This window comes from Microchirus variegatus (genome assembly GCF_963457635.1).
Source record: "Microchirus variegatus genome assembly, chromosome: 22".
Classification (NCBI taxonomy): domain Eukaryota; kingdom Metazoa; phylum Chordata; class Actinopteri; order Pleuronectiformes; family Soleidae; genus Microchirus; species Microchirus variegatus.
Genome location: NC_139823.1, coordinates 19,885,818 through 19,910,817, shown reverse-complemented (window position 1 = coordinate 19,910,817; position 25,000 = coordinate 19,885,818). Strand labels below are relative to the sequence as shown.

General features: G+C 40.3%; 1 protein-coding gene across 1 annotated transcript in view; it reads right to left on the bottom strand.

The window, feature by feature from the left end:
• Nucleotides 1-14,656: 14,656 nt before the first annotated feature.
• Nucleotides 14,657-25,000, bottom strand: part of cfap221 (cilia and flagella associated protein 221) — a gene marked incomplete at both ends in the record, with an annotated part of 27,439 nt that continues 17,095 nt past the window's right edge. Inside the window, 4 exons of the mRNA XM_083908749.1 lie at nucleotides 14,657-14,831; nucleotides 15,750-15,860; nucleotides 23,740-23,837; nucleotides 23,973-24,042. Coding sequence (XP_083764875.1) covers nucleotides 14,657-14,831; nucleotides 15,750-15,860; nucleotides 23,740-23,837; nucleotides 23,973-24,042 — 454 coding nt within the window. The remainder of the gene's footprint in view (nucleotides 14,832-15,749; nucleotides 15,861-23,739; nucleotides 23,838-23,972; nucleotides 24,043-25,000) is intronic.

The following is a 25,000-nucleotide window of genomic DNA, read 5'->3' as shown; positions in this document are numbered from 1 at the left end:
GGGTGAGAGGATGAGAGGATGAGATGATGAGAGGGTGAGAGGATGAGGATGAGAGGGTGAGAGGATGAGAGGGTGAAAGGATGAGATGATGAGAGGGTGAGAGGATGAATGTTGTTTTTTCTCCATCACTCGATACAGTGAAGTGTGACTGATGTTTCCATGACGACCACATCCATAATCACAGTTTCTGCTCCGACAGGACGATGACGACCTGAGAGTATGTCAGGTTTGAAAATAGATATACATACACTATATGTATACATATATATATATATATATATATATACACTATATGTATATATATATATATATATATATATATATATATATATATATATATATATATATATATATACTCTATATATATATATATATATATATATACTCTATATGTATATATATATATACACTTTATATATATACATATAGAGTATATATATACTCTTTATGTATATATGTATATATAATATCTTCTGATTATAGATTATGATTTCAAGTAAGAAAATGTTAATTCAGGGTAATTTTTGTTATTTTGAAGTATTTCATGTTATAATGAAGACATTTGATGTTTCAGTCACAGAGAAATTTAAACTTCTAAACATTCATTCATTCATTTATTCTTAACACTCATCACTTCTTTGCTGCTGATATTTTATTAACCGTTTTTTAAAGAAAAGTGAAAACTTAAATATTAAATTAAATACCACGTAATAAAATATTCAACATTCATTATTGTTTATTTATTCTGTCTTTTCTGTTAGAATGTAAATATTTAACTATTTTAATTATTTTTCTGAGTCATTAAAACAAGTTCCTGCTTCTTAAATGTGAATATTTTCACTTTTCAGAGAAACTCCCTCGTGTATCATCTGAATAGAAACGGACTTTTCAACAAATAAACCTGCAAAGAGTTTATTTTACCACGTTGAAATCACACTGAAGCTGCAAATATTCACTCAATCATTGAGTTCTGTGACGCTGAACACGTCTACAACACCAACTTCACCCAACAGGAAGTCAGCCATTTTAAATTTGGCCGCCATTTTGCCACAAAACAGGAAGTAGGCTGTGACTTCGTCGCGCATTCGCCGATCTTTACGAAACTTCCAACGTGACGTGACGAGAGACGCGGCCAGAAAACATCAGCACATGGAGACTGAGTCAAGGTCATAGCGCCACCTGCTGGCCGAGTGCGCAGTTTGCAGCTTTAATGGCTGATACGGGGTCAGATATTCACGACAAAGTGAAAAAAAAACATGATTAAACTGGATGACTGACAGAAGCAGCGTGACGACGTGTCGGCGAATAATTACACTCAACGTGAAGTGATTTACATGAAAGAACGAGGATTCATTAAGATTCACTGAAATACTTTGATTGACAGGAAAAAACACAGACATTCCAGTGGATAATTATGTTTAAATGTGAGGTGATTTGCATAAAAAACACGAGGATCTGTGACGACGCTTGTCAGCAGAAGTTCACGTTGAGATGTGGTCAGAAACTCTGAGCGACACTTCAGCCAATAATTACACGCCGTGACGACTCATTTGCATAAAAACAACGGCCACGTTTGATTATATTTATCAAGAGAAACTGTGGGATTCCAACTCTGTGATTTTGAAGTAGAGAGAGAGAGAGAATAAAAGAGAGTGATGAGGATAACTGGAGGATAACTGGAGGATAACTGGAGGATAACTGGAGGATAACTGGAGGATAACACCAGGGGAATTATCCCCCGAAAAACCCTCGTCTCTCCTTCAAAGGTTAAAAAATAAGAAGAACGAAGGTGTGAAATAAAAGACTCAGATTTTATGTTCAGTGACAACAGAAAAGTCTTTAAAGTGGACCTAGAAAATAATATATATTATAAAATATTATAATATTGTAGATTTAAACCTGATTTATATTCTTCACTCACTCTCCCACACCAAAGCCCATAGAGAAAACCAGTGATTTTAGCTCACAGGGACACAGGAGCTGCTGGTCCTCTGCTGCCTCGTGTGGTCACTTTGTGTCACTGAGTTAAGTTAGTGATGGAGGCAGCAGTGGATCAACAACTGCAATGAACTCCTGTGTGCTGTGATGTTAAAATCACTGGTTTTCTCTATGGACTTTGGTGTGGGAGAGTGAGTGACTTTGGTGTGGGAGAGTGAGTGACTTTGGTGTGGAAGAGTGAGTGACTTTGGTGTGGGAGAGTGAGTGACTTTGGTGCGGGAGAGTGAGTGACTTTGGTGCGGTAAAGTGAGTGACTTTGGTGTGGGAGAGTGAGTGACTTTGGTGTGGGAGAGTGAGTGACTTTGGTGCAGGGAGAGTGAGTGACTTTGGTGTGAGAGAGTGAGTGACTTTGGTGTGAGAGAGTGAGTGACTTTGGTGTGAGAGAGTGAGTGACTTTGGTGTGAGAGAGTGAGTGACTTTGGTGTGAGAGAGTGAGTGACTTTGGTGTGGGAGAGTGAGTGACTTTGGTGTGGAAGAGTGAGTGACTTTGGTGTGGGAAAGTGAGTGACTTTGGTGCGGGAGAGTGAGTGACTTTCGTGCGGTAAAGTGAGTGACTTTGGTGCGGGAGAGTGAGTGACTTTGGTGTGGGAGAGTGAGTGACTTTGATGTGGGAGAGTGAGTGACTTTGGTGCAGGGAGAGTGAGTGACTTTGGTGTGAGAGAGTGAGTGACTTTGGTGTGAGAGAGTGAGTGACTTTGGTGTGAGAGAGTAAGTGACTTTGGTGTGGGAGAGTGAGTGACTTTGGTGTGGGAGAGTGAGTGACTTTGGTGTTGGAGAGTGAGTGACTTTGGTGTGAGAGAGTGAGTGACTTTGGTGCAGGGAGAGTGAGTGACTTTGGTGTGGGAGAGTGAGTGACTTTGGTGTGGGAGAGTGAGTGACTTTGGTGTGGGAGAGTGAGTGACTTTGGTGTGGGAGAGTGAGTGACTTTGGTGTGGGAGAGTGAGTGGTCTATAAACAGTGAAGATAAAGACGTGGTAACTGTTAATCTCTCTCGTCTTCATCTCGTGTCTCAACACAGTCATTTTAATAAAAATAATCTGTGTGAATCAGCAGATATTATCGTTAATCCCCCCCCCGCCCCTGCAGCCCTCGGGCCTTGTAAAGGCCTGTGCCGGCCCTGTGGACATGTTACCTTTAAATGACATTGAACGTTTACATGAGGCCACGTCGTTTGATTCCCTCACAGACGACTCTCCACTGAACCTTTGAGCCTCTTTTTAGAGTCTCAGTTAAAAACAGACCCTGGAGTAACGTGGGTGAGCAGATGGACTCGACTTTAAGCCAAGTCTGATTCTGGCGTCTGCTGCAGAACTGTGTCCCTGACTGTTCAGAGCTCAGAGCCACACAAACAAAAGAAGCTTTTATTTTAGCCAGGTTTCCTGACTTTTAAAGACAGGAACATGAATTAGAAAAGAGTCAAACTGGGTGATGTTGTTGCTCTGTGTTAAATAAATGATGTGAAAAGCTGTTACTGCTGTTACTGTTACTAACCTTATTTTTCTACCTATATCACAAATGCTAACCGCTGCACCACCGCGTGGTTCAAAGAACGGACAAAAAAAGACGTGAAAATAAAGAGTTAAAGTTTGTTAAAATGACAAAAACAAAGAGGAGCTAACGCCAAGAAAACTAAAAGATAAAAGAAGCTAAAGACAAAAAGATAGAGAAAGAGATAAAGAGCTAACGGTAGCTCCAGTGCAGACGTTTACTATTAAAGTGATCAGGTTTTTACTGGAGGAAATGGACTCGTGTCTTTATTTCTTAAGCCTGCAGCGACTGAGCTTCATAAAAAACTCTATTTCCTCTTTCATTTAATTCAAAGACAATCAAACATCAGATCTGACGTTAAAGAAGCGCGAGCTGAACAAACACCTCAAACACCTGCGACGAGAAGAAAAAAGGCTCCGCGCAGCCATATTTAGACGCCACTCGGGCTGAAGGGTTAGCGTGGTTACCGTGGTTACCGTGGTTACCGCGTGCAGCTCATTCTGCTAAAGTGTGGTAATAAACCTCTGCATGAATATAATCCTGTTAGTTTGTTTGTCTGCGTTCACACGCGGCAGAGAGAGAGAGAGAGAGAATCCAGACCATAATTACCAGGAGGGTGAGAGGGTGAGGGAGGGGGTGAGAGGGTGAGGGAGGGGGTGAGAGGGTGAGGGAGGGGGTGAGAGGGTGAGGGAGGGAGTGAAGGAGGAGGAGAAGGTGATAATTGAGGCTTGAGCCTCAGTGTGAGAGTTCTTCCTCCGTCGTCTTCCTCGACGGTGACACGCCTTAATTGCCGACTGTTGTTGGCAGGAGGAAACGTGCAAAATCAAAATGGCAGGAGGAGACGTTTGGAACGCGGCCCGTGGCTGGGTTCCCTCCATGTTTCTGTCACGCGCCGCTGTGATGCGTCGCTTAAAGTCAACGCCAATTAATGTGGGTTTTTTCAGTGTGAATGTGAATAACAAACAGAGAGAGAGCGGAAAACAAAAGCAACACCTCAGCTGGAGTCTGATGAGACAAACGTCCGTTCGTCTTTGTTTCCCGATAATGAGCCGTTTCAAAAATAAAAGCTCAACTCATTCAAGCGGCTAATCCTTTAACCAAGATACCTGCTGTTCAGCGCCGCGGACGGACAAAATACAAACAAACTCACCGTAAAATGCACCAATTTAAACACAGCGCTGAGTCTGTGAGCTAAAAGAAGCTAAAATGCTTACAAAAGATCGTAAGGCATGCTAAGATACCAAAACAAAGAGCTAATAATATATAAAAGGCTGAAACTGTTAGCCACAAGAAGCTAACGTACCAAAACAGGCAGATACAAAACGCGGAAATACAAAAACAATCTAAACAAACTAAAACATGCTAAAACGTAACAACACTGAGTGAGCAGAAGCTAAAATGACAAATATAATTAGCTAAAAAGATGCTAAGATATAAAACCTAAGACGTAAAACATGCTAAAATGACAAAACAAAGAGCTAAATGTGTATAAACTGTTGGATAGAACAAGCTTAAAGAACCTAAATGTCAAAACAATCAGCTAAATGATGCTAAAATATAAAAACTAAGAAGTAGAACATGCTAAGATGACAAAACAAAGAGCTAAATGTGTATAACATGCTCTAACTGTTGGATAAAACAAGCTAGAAGAACCTAAATGTCAAAACAATCAGCTAAATGATGCTAAAATATAAAAACTAAGAAGTAGAACATGCTAAAATAACAAAACAAAGAGCTAAATGTGTATGAAATGCTCTAACTGTTGAAAAGAACAAGCTAAAAGAACCTAAATGTCAAAACAATCAGCTAAAAGACGCTAAAATATAAAAACTAAGAAGTAGAACATGCTAAAATGACAAAACAAAGAGCTAAATGTGTATAAAATGCTCTAACTCTGAGCTACATGAAGCTAATATGCCAAAACAATAGGGTAAAAGATGCTAAAACTATGTATAAAACCTGTTTTTAATGCCAAAACACTCAGTAAACACTAAAACATGCTAAATTACAAAAACAAAGTAGCACGAGAAGCTAAATTGCTCCTAAATGAGTTGAAGACGGAAAACAAATGATGCTAAAATGTCCCGAAGCCACAGTTTTCAGTGGAGTCATAAATATTGAGTGCAGTGCAGGTTTAAATGTTTTCCATTTTGCTGCCGCGTGTCTTTTTTCCAGCGTCATATAAAACAATAATGAAACGCAGCGTCCGCGGCTATAAAAGCTTCTAAAATGTGACCTGCGTCTAGACTTCTCCTGAGGAGATTCCTGCAGCGTCCACTGAGTGATGCACTTTATATCTTATTTATAGTTTGTTTGGAATAAATAAAACATGGAATAAAAAAGAAAAGGAACGAGTACAGCTGTAAACTGGCCAAAGTTTACATTTATATCAGAAAATCCCTGAAAAGAAGGAGCCTCTGCTTTGTCCGACTGTTTAGAAATGAGCCTCTTCTACTTGAAATGACAAGTGTGTGTACTGTGGAAACACACACACACACACACACACACACCCACACACACACACACACACCCTGAGGCTGAACTGCTGAGTAAATAACAGCTAAATGAAAGATAGCGTTGAGCTGCTGATGATGTGCTAACCCACGTTATGCTGCGGTTGCATCATGAAAACATCACTTGTTGTCTTTCACTCGCCCACAAGATTGCTGCAGCAGCAGCAGCAGCAGCATCAGCAGCAGCATCAGCAGCAGCAGCAGCAGCAGCAGCAGCAGCAGCAGCAGCAGCAGCCGCAGCAGCAGCCGCCACGAGCTGCTGATCTGAAGCCGACAAACAACACCCAACAAGACAGATAGCACTCATCACTTCCACGCAGAGCCTGGTTCCTGCAGGAAATACAGCAGCGAGTGTTCTGTTGTTGTCGAGATTGTACGACCCTAAAAACCGAAGAGGAGCCAAATCTCACATAACCAGAGTCAGAACGCCAGAAACAATAATAAAAAGACATGTTTGGTCTTAGAAAGAGACAAAAGATGCCAATGACAGATCAAAAATATAAGTGAAAAGATGATAAAAAAAAAAAGGAAAACAATGAGCTTGAAGATGCTAAAATAGCAAACCAAAAAACCTGAAAGATGCTAAACAATGAGCTAAAGGAGCATGGAATATCAAAACTAAAACAGATAAATGCTAAATGACAACCACAAAAAATCTGAAAAAGGCAAAATGCCAAAAAAATGAGCTATAAGAGGGTGACATGTCCAAACAACAAGCTAAATGAGGCTGAAATGTCAAAATAACAAGCTAAAAGAGGCTAATGTGTACAAACAACAAGCTAAAAGAAGCTAACATGTCCAAACAACAAACTAAAAGAAGCTAACATGTCCAAACAACAAGCTAAAAGACGCTAACATGTCCAAACAACAAGCTAGAAGAAGCTAACATGTCCAAACAACAAGCTAAATGAGGCTGAAATGTCCAAATAACAAGCTAAAAGAGGCTAATGTGTACAAACAACAAGCTAGAAGAAGCTAACATGTCCAAACAACAAACTAAAAGAAGATAACATGTCCAAACAACAAGCTAAAAGAGGCTTACATGTCCAAACAACAAGCTAGAAGAAGCTAACATGTCCCAACAACAAGCTAAATGAGGCTAAAATGTCCAACAACAAGCTAAAAGAGGCTAACATGTCCAAACAACAAGCTAGAAGAAGCTAACATGTCCAAACAACAAGCTAAATGAGGCTGAAATGTCCAAACAACAAGCTAAAATATATTACACACCAGGAAATGTGCCCCTGTCAAGTGTCACAGACTGTGACACACACACACACAGGAGTAATTATAAACATGTGTAAATAAAGGACCTCCATGTCAGATCCACTTGAGGATAATTGACTGCAGTATTGATGTGAGGACAGAGTGTTTGTCACGAGGACACAAACACTCTGTCCTCACACTCGTGTCCTCTCTCTGATGGATTTTTCCCGACTCACTTTTAGTTTTTAACGTTAGATTGTGTTTTGATTTTTCCATCTAACACAAACGTACGTGACCTGAAGTCACTTGACCAAAGATCACATATCTTTCTTAAAGGTAAGGCTTAAGGATTATTTCAAATTCATTTCCCAGGTTGCACCAGGGGAATCCCTGACGCCCCTCGGCCTGCTGGGAGCTGCACCAGCAGGTCCTGGATCAGACATGAACTAAAGTGAGCATCAGTGCAGCTGCTGCCTCACATCACATCAGACGTGTGATCTGCATCACAATGAGCTCAGGAAGAGCTCCAGAGAGACTCTGATCATCGGGAAGTCAACGAGAGAGGACGTCTGGGACCTGGACTACAGGAGTCTACTCTAAAGGTCTAATATGTAACATACAGCCTTACAAAACAACAACAACAGGACTAAAGGCTGAGGACCAGGAGCTGGAGCTGGAGCTGACCAGACCACAGACACCTACAGGACACTGACGGGACAGCAACTGTCATGATGGTCAACAGTGGAGGTCAGGTATTACATACTGGACCTTTATCTGTGTGTATAGACCATCTGTGTACCTGACATTATCTGTGTGTGTGTGTGTGTGCGTGTGGGTGGGTGGGTGGGTGTGTGTGTGTGTGTGTGTGTGGAGGGGAAATCGATATTTAATCTGATCAAGTGTGTGATCTGCTCCGTAAAGTGAATATCATGATGGATGGTGATAACACACACGCACACACACACACACACAGCAGTCTTACTGAGGACGCTCACAGACAGCATGTACGTCGTAGAGTCTTAAACCTAAACCTAAAACCAGGTCTTTAACTCACAAAAAACACTTTCAACTTGTGACAATAAGCTGTCCTCACTCCCTGGTCCTCACAAAGGTACACATACAGGAACACACACACACACACACACACACACACACGATGAGTGACACATCTGCTCAGGAGAGAGAGTGAACAGAGGCCAGGGATTATTCTCACTGTGTGTGTGAGTGTGTGTGTGTGTGTGTGTGTGTGTGTGTGTGTGTGTGTGTGAGAGAGAGAGAGATGATTTGAAATTAAACTAACTCAGACAGTGACAGGAAAAACAAAACAATATGATATAATATTACCCAGGATGCCGCTGACAACATCACAGACACACACACGCACAGACACACGCACGCACACGCACACGCACACGCACACACACACACACACGCACACAGACACACACACACACACACACAGTAAGCAGCTGTCAGGACCGTCGTCACAATCACATTATTATTCTGTCCAAACATAAAACTATAAACCAGGAACAGAGTCATAGATAGAGATCACGACTAGATCACTATCGTTAACTCAATATCTATCATTAACTAGTTATGGTTATCTATCTACTAATGTTACGACTCGGCTAACTACTAAGTTTCCTATTTGTTAAATTCCTGTGTGAAGTTGATCTACTTGTAAAGCTAATCTCTTTGTAAAGTTTGTCTTTGTAAAGTTTGTATTTGTAAAGATAATCTCTTTCTTAAGTTAATCTATTCGTAATTTTAATCTCTGTAAAATTTATATCGTTGTAATGTTTCTCTTTGTAAAGTTAATCTCTCTGTAAAGTTAATCTATTTGTAAAGTTACGCTTGTAAAATTAATCTTTGTAAAGTTAATCCCTTTGTAAAGTGAGTGAAACTAAAACCGTAAACAAACCATGAGAAAAACACCAGGACTCTGAAGTCCAGAGGCTGAAGGAGTGGACTAAAGAAAACCTGGATCAGGAGCACGGAATGGAGCCAAGTCTCACTGGATTCAACAAAAACAACGAGAGCTTTTTGAAGACAATGAAACATTTATAGAAAAATGTAACGTGTTCATCGGTGAGTGTGAACGTGTTAATGAGGACATTAACATATGAGGACGTCACGTCTCTGTCACGTGTGGGAAAATAAGTGACAGCTTTTATTTTGAAAATTTCAATCAAAACACAAAGAAATGAAAGAGGAATTCTACGACCATGGACGGTGTCTGTGACAGCGCTCTTACATAATCTGTATCTGAGATTAAAACTGTGCTCTTAATCCTCCTCAGAGTACACACACACACACACACACACAAACACAAACACACACACACACACAAACACACTCAGTCAGCTCTATATCGAGCTTAAATTAAAGTATTCCCACATATTGACATCACGCTGCAGCCGATCATCAGCGATCAATTGATCGATGACACAGTGAATCTACAGTGTTTTCAGCTTCTTAAATGTGGATTTGTTGAAACAGTGATATTAAATATTTGTCCTCAGGTTTCTGCTCATGTTAATCTGCTAATCTGACTCAGAGCGTGGAGGTTAAAGTCAGTCTTTGTCTCTGCTCATGTTAGTCTAACTCTAATCTGACTCAGAGCGTGGAGGTTAAAGTCTCTGCGACGTCGTCGAACCCTCGAGGCCAAACAGACGACGTGAGACGTGAGTAACAAACGTCTTTAAATACATGAGAGAAGAAGAGCATTAACGTCACCTGCAGCAGGTGAGCTGCAGTAAACACATCACACACACAAGGCACAGTTCACTTCAATGATGTGCAGCAGCCTTTTACATCTGGATAATCTTAGTTTTTGGGATCAAGGAGATAATCTTAGTTTTTGGGATTTAGAAGATAATCATACTTTTTTGGGATTAAGGAGATAATCTTACTTTTTTGGAATAAAGGAGATAATCTTACTTTTTAAATTCAGGAGATAATATTATTTTTGGGATTAAGGAGATAATCTTACTTTTTAAATTAAGGAGATAATCTTATGTTTTGGGATTACGGTGATAATCTTACTTTTCTAAATTAAGGAGATAATCTGTTTTTTTGGATTAAGGAGGTCATTTTTAGATGAACTAAAAACATGTTTTCCTCTGTGATGAAACTCAACTCGATGTTAAATTCAGAACCAAGAAAACTCTTGATTTTCCTGCCCTTGATCTTTTTACCTGATGAAACATGAACACAAGTATTTTTTTTATTCCCTGCACAGAAACGACAGAGGATTCAAACACTCAAACACTGTCTCTGTGTTTGTGTCGTCGCTCTATTTAACGCTACACTGCACACTCACACACACACACACACACACACACACACACACACACACACACACACACACTGATAGGAAACATATTTTTGGTTTGTTGTCGCCTGAAGAAAAACAGAAGATTTAAAAATGTTCCACAGAGACTGACAACAACAATGTATTTTATTTTGTAAAGACACAAGAAATGTGTCTTTTATTTTGAAGAGTTTACTAATATAATGAAAGAAACTATAAAATGTGTATTTTATTTTGAAGAGTTTACTAATATAATGAAATAAACTATAAAAATGTGTATTTTATTTTGAAGAGTTTACTAATATAATTAAAGATACAATAAAAATGTGTTTTTTATTTTGAAGAAATTACTAATATAATGAAAGAAACTATAAAACTGTCTTTTATTTTGAAGAGATTACTAATATAATGATACAATAAAAATGTGTCTTTTATTTTGAAGAGATTACTAATATAATGAAATAAACTATAAAAATGTGTATTTTATTTTGAAGAGTTTACTAATATAAAGAAAGATACTATAAAAATGTGTATTTTATTTTGAAGAGTTTACTAATATAAAGAAAGATACTATAAAATTAGTATTTTATTTTGAAGAGATTACTTATATAATGAAAGAAACTATAAAACTGTGTATTTTATTTTGAAGTTTACTAATATAATGAAAGATACTATAAAATTAGTATTTTATTTTGAAGAGTTTAAGAATATAATGAAAGATACAATAAAAATGTCTTTTTTTTTTTTGAAGAGACTACTAATATAATGAAAGATACTATAAAATGTGTCTTTTATTTTGTAGAAATAATAGGAACGTTGGTGAAAATCAGCATGTAAATGATAAATGGTGAAAGTGTCTCTGTCTCAGTGTTATTCCCTGATGCCTGGAGGACGCTCAGGTCGAAGCAGAACTCTTTTTCTAAAGGTGATAACGTTCCTCACTCTCTGCTCGGGAGAAAACTCACACAATCCGGTGATTCTGCGACGCCTGAAGCGAAGTCAAGGGGTCGACGAACCCTGACATTTGAAAACACGGCGCATTAACACGGCAAATATGCAGAGAGGAGCAGATTAAAGGTTATTCTGTGCACTTTTTACTCTCCATATGAAGACAGAGCTGCACCAACACCAAAGACCACCATTCTACGCTCTGACAAACGCCGAGTGTTCTACATACAACACCATGTGAGCATGTGTTGGTCTGTCCTTCTATCATTAATATTTGTGGAATAATCCGTGTTAACCTCATTCTCTCCGCTTAAGAAATCTCAAGTTTCACAATTTCAAACCTTCCCAGAAAAACCTGGCGTTTTGAAAACATCAACAACCGCGACTTCAGCCGCACAAGTGTATCTCACATCGTACACAGATGCAGAATTATCGCAGATACTTTCCTTAGTTTAATCTGCCTTAATCTGAACATCTTCTCTAATCTCTTTTCCGGTGTTTGTTCTGCATCACAACACCAACGCAAAATCCTATGTTTTTAACAACGTAGTATATCGTACACACGTGTATTTTATTTTGAAGCGTTAACGCATACAATGAAAGACGTCTTTCGTTGTTTTAGTTCACTAATAGTGTATTTTATTTTGTAAAGTGAACTAAAACAATGAAAGACACTATAAAAACGCGTCTTTTGTTTTGTAAAGTGAACTAAAACAATGAAAGACGCTATAAAAGCGTGTCTTTGATGACAGGGTGAAAACCCCCAGTCTAAATGAGACGTCACTGCGAGGCCACAACTGTCGCCTCTTCACCACCGAGCGACCGCGTCATGTCAGCTGACTCTCACCCAACCCCCCCCAACCCCCCCAAACCCCCCCCCCTCGCTCGCCAAGTGTCTTGGTGTAATTCAACAGAACGTGTGAAGTTAAAAGCGAGGAGAGCAGCGTCCTGTTCTTAATGGTTATTGTCACTTTGTCCACAAGGAGGACGAGTCACTGTCTGAGGGATTGACTTCAGGGAAACAAGGAAAAACTGATTTTTTAACCACTCACCCTCCCTGCACCAAAATCACTCACTCTCCCACACCAAAGTCACTCACTCTCCCTGCACCAAAATCACTCACTCTCCCACACCAAAGTCACTCACTCTCCCTGCACCAAAATCACTCACTCTCCCACACCAAAGTCACTCACTCTCCCTGCACCAAAGTCACTCACTCTCCCACACCAAAGTCACTCACTCTCCCTGCACCAAAATCACTCACTCTCCCACACCAAAGTCACTCACTCTCCCTGCACCAAAGTCACTCACTCTCCCACACCAAAGTCACTCACTCTCTTCCACACCAAAGTCACTCACTCTCTCCCACACCAAAGTCACTCTCTCTTCCACACCAAAGTCACTCACTCTCTCCCACACCAAAGTCACTCACTCTCTCCCACACCAGTCACTCACTCTCCCACACCAAAGTCACTCACTCTCCCACACCAAAGTCACTCACTCTCTTCCACACCAAAGTCACTCACTCTCTCCCACACCAAAGTCACTCTCTCTTCCACACCAAAGTCACTCACTCTCTCCCACACCAAAGTCACTCACTCTCTCCCACACCAGTCACTCACTCTCCCACACCAGAGTCACTCACTCTCTCCCACACCAAAGTCACTCACTCTCTCCCACACCAGTCACTCACTCTCCCACACCAAAGTCACTCACTCTCCCACACCAAAGTCACTCACTCTCCCACACCAAAGTCACTCACTCACTCTCCCACACCAAAGTCACTCACTCTCCCACACCAAAGTCACTCACTCTCCCACACCAAAGTCACTCTCTCTCTCACACCAAAGTCACTCACTCTCCCACACCAAAGTCACTCACTCTCCCACACCAAAGTCACTCACTCTCCCACACCAAAGTCACTCACTCTCCCACTCCAAAGTCCATAGAGTAAACCAGTGATTTTAACATCACAGCACACAGGAGTTCACAGGAGTTGTTGATCCACTGCTGCCTCCATCACTAACTTACAATGACTGATTTTATAACAATCGGCTTTTAAAATATTTAATTTAGACATACTTCAGTGTCACAAAGTGACCACACGAGGCAGCAGAGGACCAGCAGCTCCTGTGTCCCTGTGAGCTAAAATCACTGATTTTCTCTATGGGCTTTGGTGTGGGAGAGTGAGTGGTTTACAAACTTCAGTTTCCTGTTGTTAAAGTCCGTCTAACAGTGAAGATAAATACGTGAACGTGTTCTTAAAGACGTCGTAGACACAAACAGACGTAGATTTTTAATCCGGTCAGTGGGTAAAATGTGTTTTTCTCCATGTTGTCGAGTCTCGATTCACTGGTCGCAGAGTGAATAAATTACAGAGGCAATAATGGGAGAACACTGCTCTACTGTACCTCTTCATTTCCTCTCAGTCACACACACACACACACGTTTCAGTTACTATTATTACACCATCTATGACTTATTAACAGTATATCACTGCTGCGGCTTCAATTAAACATGCAGCTTTATGGTATATACTGTATTATCCTGGACACACACACACATAGAGAAAGTTCTATATATAATATATCTACATATATATATATATATAGATATATATATATATATAGATGTGTATGTGTGTATGTAGAAAAAAGAGAGTAAATAATGCAGAGATTTCTCAATGGACTTCTCGCTGCTCTGTGCTTTCATATAAAAGCCTGTGAGGTCACGTGACAGTGAAGATGTGCAGCTCCCGGCAGAGACAGGGAGGTCTGATTGGAGCCACAGCTCCCCCTAGAGGCGGGTGGGTTACATCCCAGTGAGCTCACACTCTCAGGCCCTGCCAGCATGAGATTTACACTCTGCCAATGACACGAATTAGACGCTAAATACTCATCAATATCAGGCTAATCTGACTCAGATTAGCGCTCTTTGTGTTTTCTGTGTGTAAATATAACGCAGTCGTGTGCAACAAAGCGAGGTTTAATTTGTTTTTGGTTTTTTTATCACAGTTTTTTTAAAATGAACATGGGATTATGTACCGGAGCATATGTACAGATTGAGAGTAGCCGGAGGGATTACAATAGTCCAGGATTTTGTGGGGAAAGTGTGTGAAGGCTTACACATAATAGTCTCTTCATGTTGTATATAAATATATATATATAAATATATGTGTGTGTGTGAATCACGTGTTGACGTTGTCAGAGTGTGCTGGTGTTTTTGCCTCCTCACGGTCGCCACGCGGTGGACGAGCGGCACGGTCGGCGTCTCGCAGCTGCTTCAGCCTCGCCGTGACTCGCCGTCCCATCTGGTTAAAGCCGCGTCGGCGCGACGCCTCCGCCCGAACCTCCGTCTGCTGCCTTCAACAACAACATTTAACGGCGACATGTGAGACGTCTTAAAACGTCCTGAGAGGGACAACGTTTGTGTCCCTGTAAACATATAAAAGTCATAAAGACGCTCTGTGTCGCAAAGTCTGTCTAACAGTGAGATAAAGACATGATTATGTTCTCAAATATCAGAGATTTACGCTGATGGCAGGCTAAACTCTGACGTTTGTAAACCACTCACTCTCCCACACCAAAGTCCATAGAGTAAATCAGTGATTTTAACATCACAGCACACAGGAGTTCACAGGTGTTGTTGATCCACTGCTGCCTCCATCACTTACTTACAATGACTGATTTTAGTGAATTCAGCTTTTAAAATATTTACTTTAGACTTAACTCAGTGACACAAAGTGACCACACGAGGCAGCAGAGGACCAGCAGCTCCTGTGTCCCTGTGAGCTGAAAATCACAGATTTTCTCCATGGGCTTTGGTACGGGATAGTGAGTGGTTTACAGACTTCAGTTTCCTGTTATATATATGTATATTAAAAAGACACAGGTAGAACAGACACTCACAAATATTATATTAAATATTATTTTCCTGCAGGAGACAAAGTTTAAGTCTATATTTCTGTTCTTAAAAGGACAAAGTTTGTGTCATTAAACGGTATGTTATCAATACAAAGCTAAACACACAATAAACACATTATTTCATGTTAAAATAACAACATTAAAAGGTATAAATGTTTGTTTATTAAAGTGGACTGGTCACTTTCACCGAGGACAGCTGGGACACAATCTAAACGTGGATTAACTTCCCGTTTATGACGACGCTCCCTCCTCAAAAACAATAACATGTTGATTTTACTGCTAAACACATTTACTGGTGCCTACAAACTAAATCTCTGCCGTGAATAATCTCCAGTCTTAGTAACGCAGACGTCATACCTGCTCGCTGCTGCTGCTGCTGCTCGGTTGCTACGGGAGACGAGAGCGTCTCCAGGTAGAAACTGGGCTCTGATCATGGCTGGTGTGAGCTGCACTCCTGAGCCTTCACACCTGCACACACAATGAGAGTAAGGCTGTGTGTTCTTGTTCGGCATACTGAGGACCAATGAGGGTTTTTAACCAACAAAGTGAGGTCACTTTGTTCCTTAGGTTGCTATAACATGCTTTACTCAATTTGTAAAAAAAATAAAAAATTCTAATTTTGGATGACATAGTATAGTATGACATTTTGTCAAATTTTGGGTATTTTTTTTTTCAAATTTTGGACGATATAGTATAGTATGAGTTTTTCGTCAAATTTTGGACCAAAAATGTTTTGGCAAAGATTTTTTCAAATTTTGGACGACATAGTATAGTATGACGTTTCTGTCAAATTTTGGACCAAAAATGTTGGACCAAAAATTTTGGACCAAATGTTTTTGAAAATTTTGGTCGACATAGTATAGAATTCGATTTTGGTCGACATTGTAAAGTATGACGTTTTTGTCAAATTTTGGACCAAAAATTTTGGACCAAATGTTTTTAAAAATGTTGGTCGACATAGTATAGAATTACGTTTTTTTCAAATTTTGGACCAAAATTTTTTTTCTCAAATTTTGAACGGCATAGTATAGTATGATGGCTTTGTCAAATTTTGGACCAACATTTTTTGGTCACTTTTTTTTTTTAAATTTTGGTCGACATAGTAAAGTATGACGTTTTTGTCAAATTTTGGACCAAAAATTTTGGACCAAAAATTTTGGACCAAAAATTTTGGACCAAATGTTTTTAAAAATGTTGGTCGACATAGTATAGAATTACCTTTTTTTCAAATTTTGGACCAAAAAATTTTTTTCTCAAATTTTGAACGGCATAGTATAGTATGATGGCTTTGTCAAATTTTGGACCAACATTTTTTGGTCACATTTTTTTTTAAATTTTGGTCGACATAGTAAAGTATGACGTTTTTGTCAAATTTTGGACCAAAAATTTTGGACCAAAAATTTTGGACCAAATGTTTTTAAAAATGTTGGTCGACATAGTAAAGTATGACGTTTTTGTCAAATTTTGGACCAAAAGTTTTGGACCAAAAATGTTGGACCAAAAATTTTGGACCAACATTTTTTGGTCCCATTTTTTTTTTAAATTTTGGTCGACATAGTAAAGTATGACGTTTTTGTCAAATTTTGGACCAAAAATTTTGGACCAAAAATTTTGGACCAAATGTTTTTAAAAATGTTGGTCGACATAGTATAGAATTACCTTTTTTTCAAATTTTGGACCAAAACATTTTTTTCTCAAATTTTGAACGGCATAGTATTGTATGATGGCTTTGTCAAATTTTGGACCAACATTTTTTGGTCACACTTTTTTTTTAAATTTTGGTCGACATAGTAAAGTATGACGTTTTTGTCAAATTTTGGACCAAAAATTTTGGACCAAATGTTTTTAAAAATGTTGGTCGATAGTATAGAATTACGTTTTTTTCAAAATTTTGGACCAAAAATTTTTTTTCTCAAATTTTGAACGGCATAGTATAGTATGATGGCTTTGTCAAATTTTGGACCAAAATTTTTTGGTCACATTTTTTTTTTAAATTTTGGTCGACATAGTAAAGTATGACGTTTTTGTCAAATTTTGGACCAAAAATTTTGGACCAAAAATTTTGGACCAAAAATGTTGGACCAAAAGTTTTGGACCAAAAATTTTGGACCAAAAATTTTGGACCAAATGTTTTTAAAAATGTTGGTCGACATAGTATAGAATTACGTTTTTTTCAAATTTTGGACCAAAAATTTTTTTTCTCAAATTTTTGAACGGCATAGTATAGTACGATGGCTTTGTCAAATTTTGGACCAACATTTTTTGGTCACATTTTTTTTTTTAATTTTGGTCGACATAGTAAAGTATGACGTTTTTGTCAAATTTTGGACCAAAAGTTTTGGACCAAAAATGTTGGACCAAAAATTTTGGACCAAAAATTTTGGACCAAATGTTTTTAAAAATGTTGGTCGACATAGTATAGAATTACCTTTTTTTCAAATTTTGGACCAAAAATTTTTTTTCTCAAATTTTGAACGGCATAGTATAGTATGATGGCTTTGTCAAATTTTGGACCAACATTTTTTGGTCACACTTTTTTTTTAAATTTTGGTCGACATAGTAAAGTATGACGTTTTTGTCAAATTTTGGACCAAAAATTTTGGACCAAAAATTTTGGACCAAATGTTTTTAAAAATGTTGGTCGACATAGTATAGAATTACGTTTTTTTCAAAATTTTGGACCAAAAATTTTTTTTCTCAAATTTTGAACGGCATAGTATAGTATGATGGCTTTGTCAAATTTTGGACCAAAACTTTTTGGTCACATTTTTTTTTTAAATTTTGGTCGACATAGTAAAGTATGACGTTTTTGTCAAATTTTGGACCAAAAATGTTGGACCAAAAATGTTGGACCAAAAATTTTGGACCAAAAATTTTGGACCAAATGTTTTTAAAAATGTTGGTCGACATAGTATAGAATTACGTTTTTTTCAAATTTTGGACCAAAATTTTTTTTTCTCAAATTTTTGAACGGCATAGTATAGTACGATGGCTTTGTCAAATTTTGGACCAACATTTTTTGGTCACATTTTTTTTTTAAATTTTGGTCGACATAGTATAGTATGACGTTTTTGTCAAATTTTGGACCAAAAAAAAAAAAATAAAAAATAAAAAATTTCCAGCCCTTTCTGCTCTGGGGCTCCACCTGCAGACATTTTATGGTAATCGAACCAGTAGTTCTTTGTAGATGTTGTTCATGAAGTAGATATTTGTAATTGTGTTGATTTATAAAGTGGAAATGCTGGTCCTCAGTATGCAGCAAGTACAAGAATGTGTGTGTGTGTGTGTGTGTGTGTGTGTGTGTGTGTGTGTGTGTGTGTGTGTGTGTGTGACATGCTCACTCTTTGTCCATGAGTGTTGAGACATCGTCCAGGGGAGCAGAGAGAGGACGAGGACCAGTGAGAGGAAGGACGTCTGTGTTGTAGTCCACAGACCTGCAGGACACACACACACACACACACACACACACACAAAAGCAGACAATTTGAGACACAAAACGTTACAAAAAACACAAAAAATTGGCGAGAAAATCAGAACTCGCCAAAACCAAGTTGCACCGAATTTGACGAAACTTGACGAACAAAAAAGTCAATCAAGACCATAACCTCAATTCAACAGGAAATCGGCCATTTTGAATTTGGTGTCCAATTTGGCCGATATCTGGTGAATGGACAAACTCGCCTGAACGTGTTAATCGTACCAAAAACGTGTCAATTTGTACGAGACACATCAAAGATGAAAAGTTACCAAAAGGTAGCACAAATTCAAAAGGGGCGTGGCCACAGCAACCATCGGAATTTGCAAAAATGGCTCATGAGCGCCCCCAAAGGTGAAACTCAGTTGCACCGAATTTGACGAAACTTGGTAGAAACGTATATCCGCTCAAGACGAACAAAAAAGTAAATCAAGACCATGACCTCAACTCAACAGGAAGTCGGCCATTTTGAATTTGGCGTCCAATTTGGCCGATTTTTTGTAAATGGACAAACTAACCTGAGCGTGTTAATTGTACCAATTAAATTTTTTTTTTGCCAATTTGTACGAGACACGTCAAAGATGAAAAGTTACCAAAATGTCTCACTGATTCAAAAGGGTGTGGCCACACCACCAAACAGGAAGTGCACTTTAACTTTGCAGTACATTCACCGGTTGACTTGAAACTTCATACGTGCCACAAGAGACCGACCCTGAACACGTCTACAAACATAACCTTGACTCAACAGGAAGTTGAACGGACATTTTGAATTTGGCCACAAAACAGGAAGTGGCTTGTACTAACTACTAACTGTACAAACACTGCTATCAGTGTTAATATCACTTCTGTTTCGTTTGTGTCTCAGTGAATCTGTGGAATGAAACCCTGCCTGTGTTCCAGGCTCCGCCTCCTCACCTGACTCACCTGACATGAAGCGAGAAACAGTCAGTGGTGGTCAGTGAGTGAAACAGGCGCAGACTGAAGATCAGATTAACTTTGACCACAAAGAAACATACAGTCCAGCTCCAGGAGAGAAGAAGCTGCTGCTTCGTCCATGTGACCACACCCTGAAGGTGAGTTTGACTAAAACTATCACTGCGTGTCAGTCCTTCATTTGTTTTTCAAATTAAAATGAAAAATGAAAGAACAGATTAACGAGCATTTCCCGTTTGTCTGGTTTGGATTTTTCCATCGAGAGCTGTGTAATAGATAGATAGATGGATAGTACTTTATTTATCCCCGAAGGGAAATTCAACTGTCCAGCAGCTCCATAAAAAGTAGTTCCAAAGGTTAAAAGTAGTGCAAAAAGCAGTTTTCAAGTTAAAATAAGTTTATACCTCCGTTTACTCCTTTTCAAGTTGTCATTGTGTTTGAAATTAAAAAACAATTATCTATTGACCTGTTGTTCATTACGCACAAGTAATTCTTAGATAGTATGACAAATGTGCAAATAAATCGCTCTAAATGTAACTTTATTTTGAAAACCCGTAAATAGGAGTGCTTGGTTTGGACCATTTGAGTAGAATGGACGTAAAGAAGAGAATATCAGCACACTTCACATTCAGGAGCAGCTGATTTGAACGCAGTGGTTTAAAAGCTATCGAGGGCACAAAGTGTAAAAGTGTTTCTTATTATTCTACTGATGACACACAGAGAAGACACAGACGTTTCACCCTCTGGGATGTGGCTCTCATCCCATGCCACAATAACGACGCCCTTTTTGAAGAAGCTGTGCCAGCTTCAAACTCGCTGGCCGAGTGAGAACTTGTTTTTTAGTCTAACCACACATTCTTGCAGAAACGAGATGGAGACTCTGCGGCCGCCAGCTTCCATTCCTCCGCCCATTTTGCTTAATTACTCTTAACGTTTGTTATTGTTGTTTTACTGCGGAGTTGGGAGCACACCTCCACTGCTGCAGCCCTGTCTGCCAAAATAGATTGTTCTTTCTTTTTAGTGGTTCCTCTCTGAACCGCTGTGCATGTTGATGACCTAGGCCTCCACTCACCTTGACTCCAATCGACAAGACTAGGAGATCAATGTCATGGACGCCATTTTAACAGTCACATCACAGTAAACACCACCTCACAGCAGCAACTTATCTAAATGGAGGGAACTAAATGGTGAAGTTCAGTCCCAAAAAGTACTGAACCTACTGGCTTGATCACCTGAACAGACCTGTTCCAGAGACAGTTTAGCTGACTTCTCCTCATCACGGCTCTCGTTGCACATTTCATTTACAGATTACATACATACCCAAACAACAGTCTAGGCTGGATTCTCTATCAATCAAATTATAGTCGCTATTGTTTATCGCCAACACAGGTCACTTCCGGGTTATGCAAACTTTGGGTCACGTGGCTTGTGTTGGATGGAAAAATAAAAACTGGCAAAACAGGAAACACTTATACGTTGTTATTTTTCATTTTATTTTGAAAAACGAATGATGGCCGCATTAAAGTCATGTCAGTAGAGGAGGACGGAGTCCTGACTGACCATGTGACTGACCACTCTGTGTCTGACCACTCTGTGTCTGCTCTGTTTTCAGATTCTCTCTCAGACAAAATGGCCTCCAGATTAGAGGAGGATCTCTGCTGTCCCGTCTGTCATGAGGTCTTCAGAGATCCGGTGGTTCTGCTCTGTAGCCACAGCTTCTGTAAAGACTGTGTGAAGAGATGGTGGACAGACAAACCAACTCCAGAATGTCCTGTTTGCAAGAAATGGTCTCCAATGGACCCACTGTGTAACCGGGTTTTAAAGAACACATGCGAGACCTTCTTACAGGAGAGAGCTCGGAGGGCTTCAGAGACCTTCTTACCGGAGAGCGCTCGGAGGTCTTCAGTGACCTTACCGGAGAGCGCTCGGAGGTCTTCAGTGACCTTCTTACCGGAGAGCGCTCGGAGGTCTTCAGTGACCTTACCGGAGAGCGCTCGGAGGTCTTCAGTGACCTTCTTACCGGAGAGAGGTCAGAGGTCTTCAGTGACCTTACCGGAGAGAGCTCGGAGGTCTTCAGTGACCTTACCGGAGAGCGCTCGGAGGGCTTCAGAGACCTTCTTACAGGAGAGCGCTCGGAGGTCTTCAGTGACCTTACCGGAGAGAGCTCGGAGGTCTTCAGTGACCTTCTTACCGGAGAGAGGTCAGAGGTCTACAGAGACCTTCTTAGAGGACAGAGCTCAGAGGTCTTCAGAGCATCTCTGCAGTCAACACTCAGAGAAACTCAGACTCTTCTGTCTGGACCATCAGCAGCCAGTGTGTCTCGTCTGCAGAGATTCAGAAAAACACAGCGGCCACAAGTTCAGACCCATCGATGAAGTTGCACAACAACAGAAGAAGGACCTTCAGGAAACTCTGGAGACCTTCAAGAAGAACTTAAAGAGTCTGGAAGAAGTTCAGGTGAAGTTTGATCAAACAGCAGAACTCATTAAATTCCAGGCCCGACGCACAGAGACACGGATGAAGGAGCAGTTTAAGAAGCTTCATCAGTTTCTAGAAGAAGAAGAGAAGACCAGGATGACTGCACTGAGGGAGGAAGAGGAGCAGAAGAGTCTCATGATGAAGGAGAAGATGGAGGCTCTGAGCAGAGAGAGACAAGTCCTATCAGATACAGTCAGAGCCACAGAGGACGAGCTGAGAGCTGAAGACTTCTCCTTCCTGCTCAACTACCAGGCTGCTCTGGACAGAGTGCAGCAGCGCCCCCCGCTGGAGCCTCCACAGCTGCACTCAGGAGCTCTGATAGACAAGGCCAAACACCTGGGCAACCTGACCTTCAACATCTGGAACAAGATGAAGGACGTGGTCTCCTACAGTCCTGTGGTTCTGGACCAAAACACTGCTCATCCAAACCTCATCCTGTCTAAAGATCTGACCAGTGTGAGACGAGGAGCCAGACAGAAGGTTCCTGATAATCCAGAGAGGTTTGATCATTACTGCAGTGTCCTGGGATCTGAGGGTTTTAACTCAGGAACTCACAGCTGGGACGTCCATGTTGGAGACAATAAACGGTGGACAGTTGGTGTTTTAGAGTCTGTCCAGAGGAAAGGAGAAGACATAAAGTCTGGATTATGGGTGATATCGTTCTCTGAAGATAAATACTATGAACAGTCACCACGTAAAGGATCTGATCTCCAGCTGCAGAAGAAGATCCAGAAGATCAGAGTGACTCTGGACTGGGACAGAGGACAAGTGTCCTTCTCTGACCCTGATACTAACACACTCGTACACACACACTCACACACTTTCACACACACCATGTTTCCATACATTAGAAATGGTGTTGGTGTTGTCCCAGTGAAGATTTCACCAGAGAAGGTTTGTGTGACACACGAACACAGCAGTTAGAGACTTTATTGACTCTTTGTTTGTTAGTGGGTCAGTCAGTTAGTTAGTTAAATAGATAACTAGTGAGTTAGTGAGTTAGTTAGTTAGTGAGACAGTGCAGAGAACTGAGGCAGGTGAAGGTCAACTGGTTGTCATTGATCTCTTTGGCGTCTCTGATTCTTCTGATCGTTTATTTGTCATTCTTATAAAACTGACGTCACTGACGTTTTCTTCATATTTGGTTTTTGGGACTTTGTCACAGTCCAGTGGTGGACGTCTTAGAGGAGGACAGTGAGGACACAGTGCAGCGGTGGACGTCTTAGAGGACGACAGTGAGGACACAGGTGCAGCGGTTGACGTCTTAGATTAGATTATATGTTACTTATACGTTGATGTTTTTAAGGTCTACTCTCCTTTCATGTTGTTATTTGACCTGTTTTAAATAAAGAAATCTCTACACAGTCCTGATTCATTCCCTCAGATGTCTTCTTTAAGGCTTAAACCTAAACGTCTGCCTGTTGACTTTTAAATTCTGTCTGAATCCCACGTGAGCCCTACCTGCTCCAGCCCGCGGTGATGAGACGAGGTTTGTCGGAGAGACATTTAAAGGTGAGCGAATCAAAGTCCTTCCACGTCACGACACCTTCGATCACCTCCTGTTGAAAACCAAGAGGAAGACGTACCCTCAGTCCAGGAACGTACACTCAAACAGGAAATACATGAACATTTAGTCATGAAAAAGAAGCAGGTTCAAGTGTTTGACAGACGAGAGTAAAAGCTTTAAAAATAACCTTGTGGTCCAGTAATTTCCTCTGAAGGGTTTGTGTTCTTGTGCAAATGTTGCTCTCAGGAACTGTGTACCTGAAAGACAACACATCCACGTCTATCACACACTGGACATAAAAGAGCTTTAGAAACATTTGTTTTTTAAAGGGTAAACTCGTTTTTCATCATACATGTGGTTTAATTGTGAGGGGTAAACACTGAGTGCACTTTTATACTTTTAGGGGGAAAATTGTTGTTTTAAGGAAAACTAAACACTACATTGACATGTCGGTCAGGGTGCAGAGCGCCCCCTGTTACCCAGTTCTCAGAAGATTCTCTGAAACATCGTGACAAATGGTGTTTTTGCAGTATCACGACAGAATATTGGGATATAATTCATAAATAAGCTGGTTTTAACACCTCCTCCTTCAACAGCAAGTCAGCCATTTTGAATTTGCATGTTTCATGTCATCACATCAAAGATGAAAAGTGAGCTAAAAGTCGCGCAGATTCAAAAGGGTGTGGCCAAAGTAGCCAATCGGAATTTGCAAAATGGCTCATTAGCGCCCCCCCCCCCCCCCCCCCCCCAACGGTGAAACTAAGTAACAAATTTCACCAAACCTCGTAGTAACATGCCACTGCCCAAGACGATCAAAAAAGTCTAAAGGCTCCAAGGCCTCAACTCAACAGGAAGTCAGCCATTATGAATTTGGTCTCCATCTTGATGAATTTCGCAAATGAACGAACTCTTCTGGGCTCGTTAATCGCACCAGCATAAAGTACCACGTCAACGTGTACTAGACGCATCAAAGATGAAAAGTTACCGACAGGTCTCGCAGATTCAAAAGGGCGTGGCCACTGCAACCATCGGAATATTGGCGAATTTCGACCATCCGCCATGAAACAGGAAGTTGGCCTGTAACTTTGTCGTACATTGACCGATCTGCTCGAAACTTCATACGCGAGATAAGAGACCCGGCCAGAAAACATCAGCATGTGAAAAAGCATGCGAGTCGAGCGCATAGCGCCACCTGCTGCAACCTGCTGCAACCAG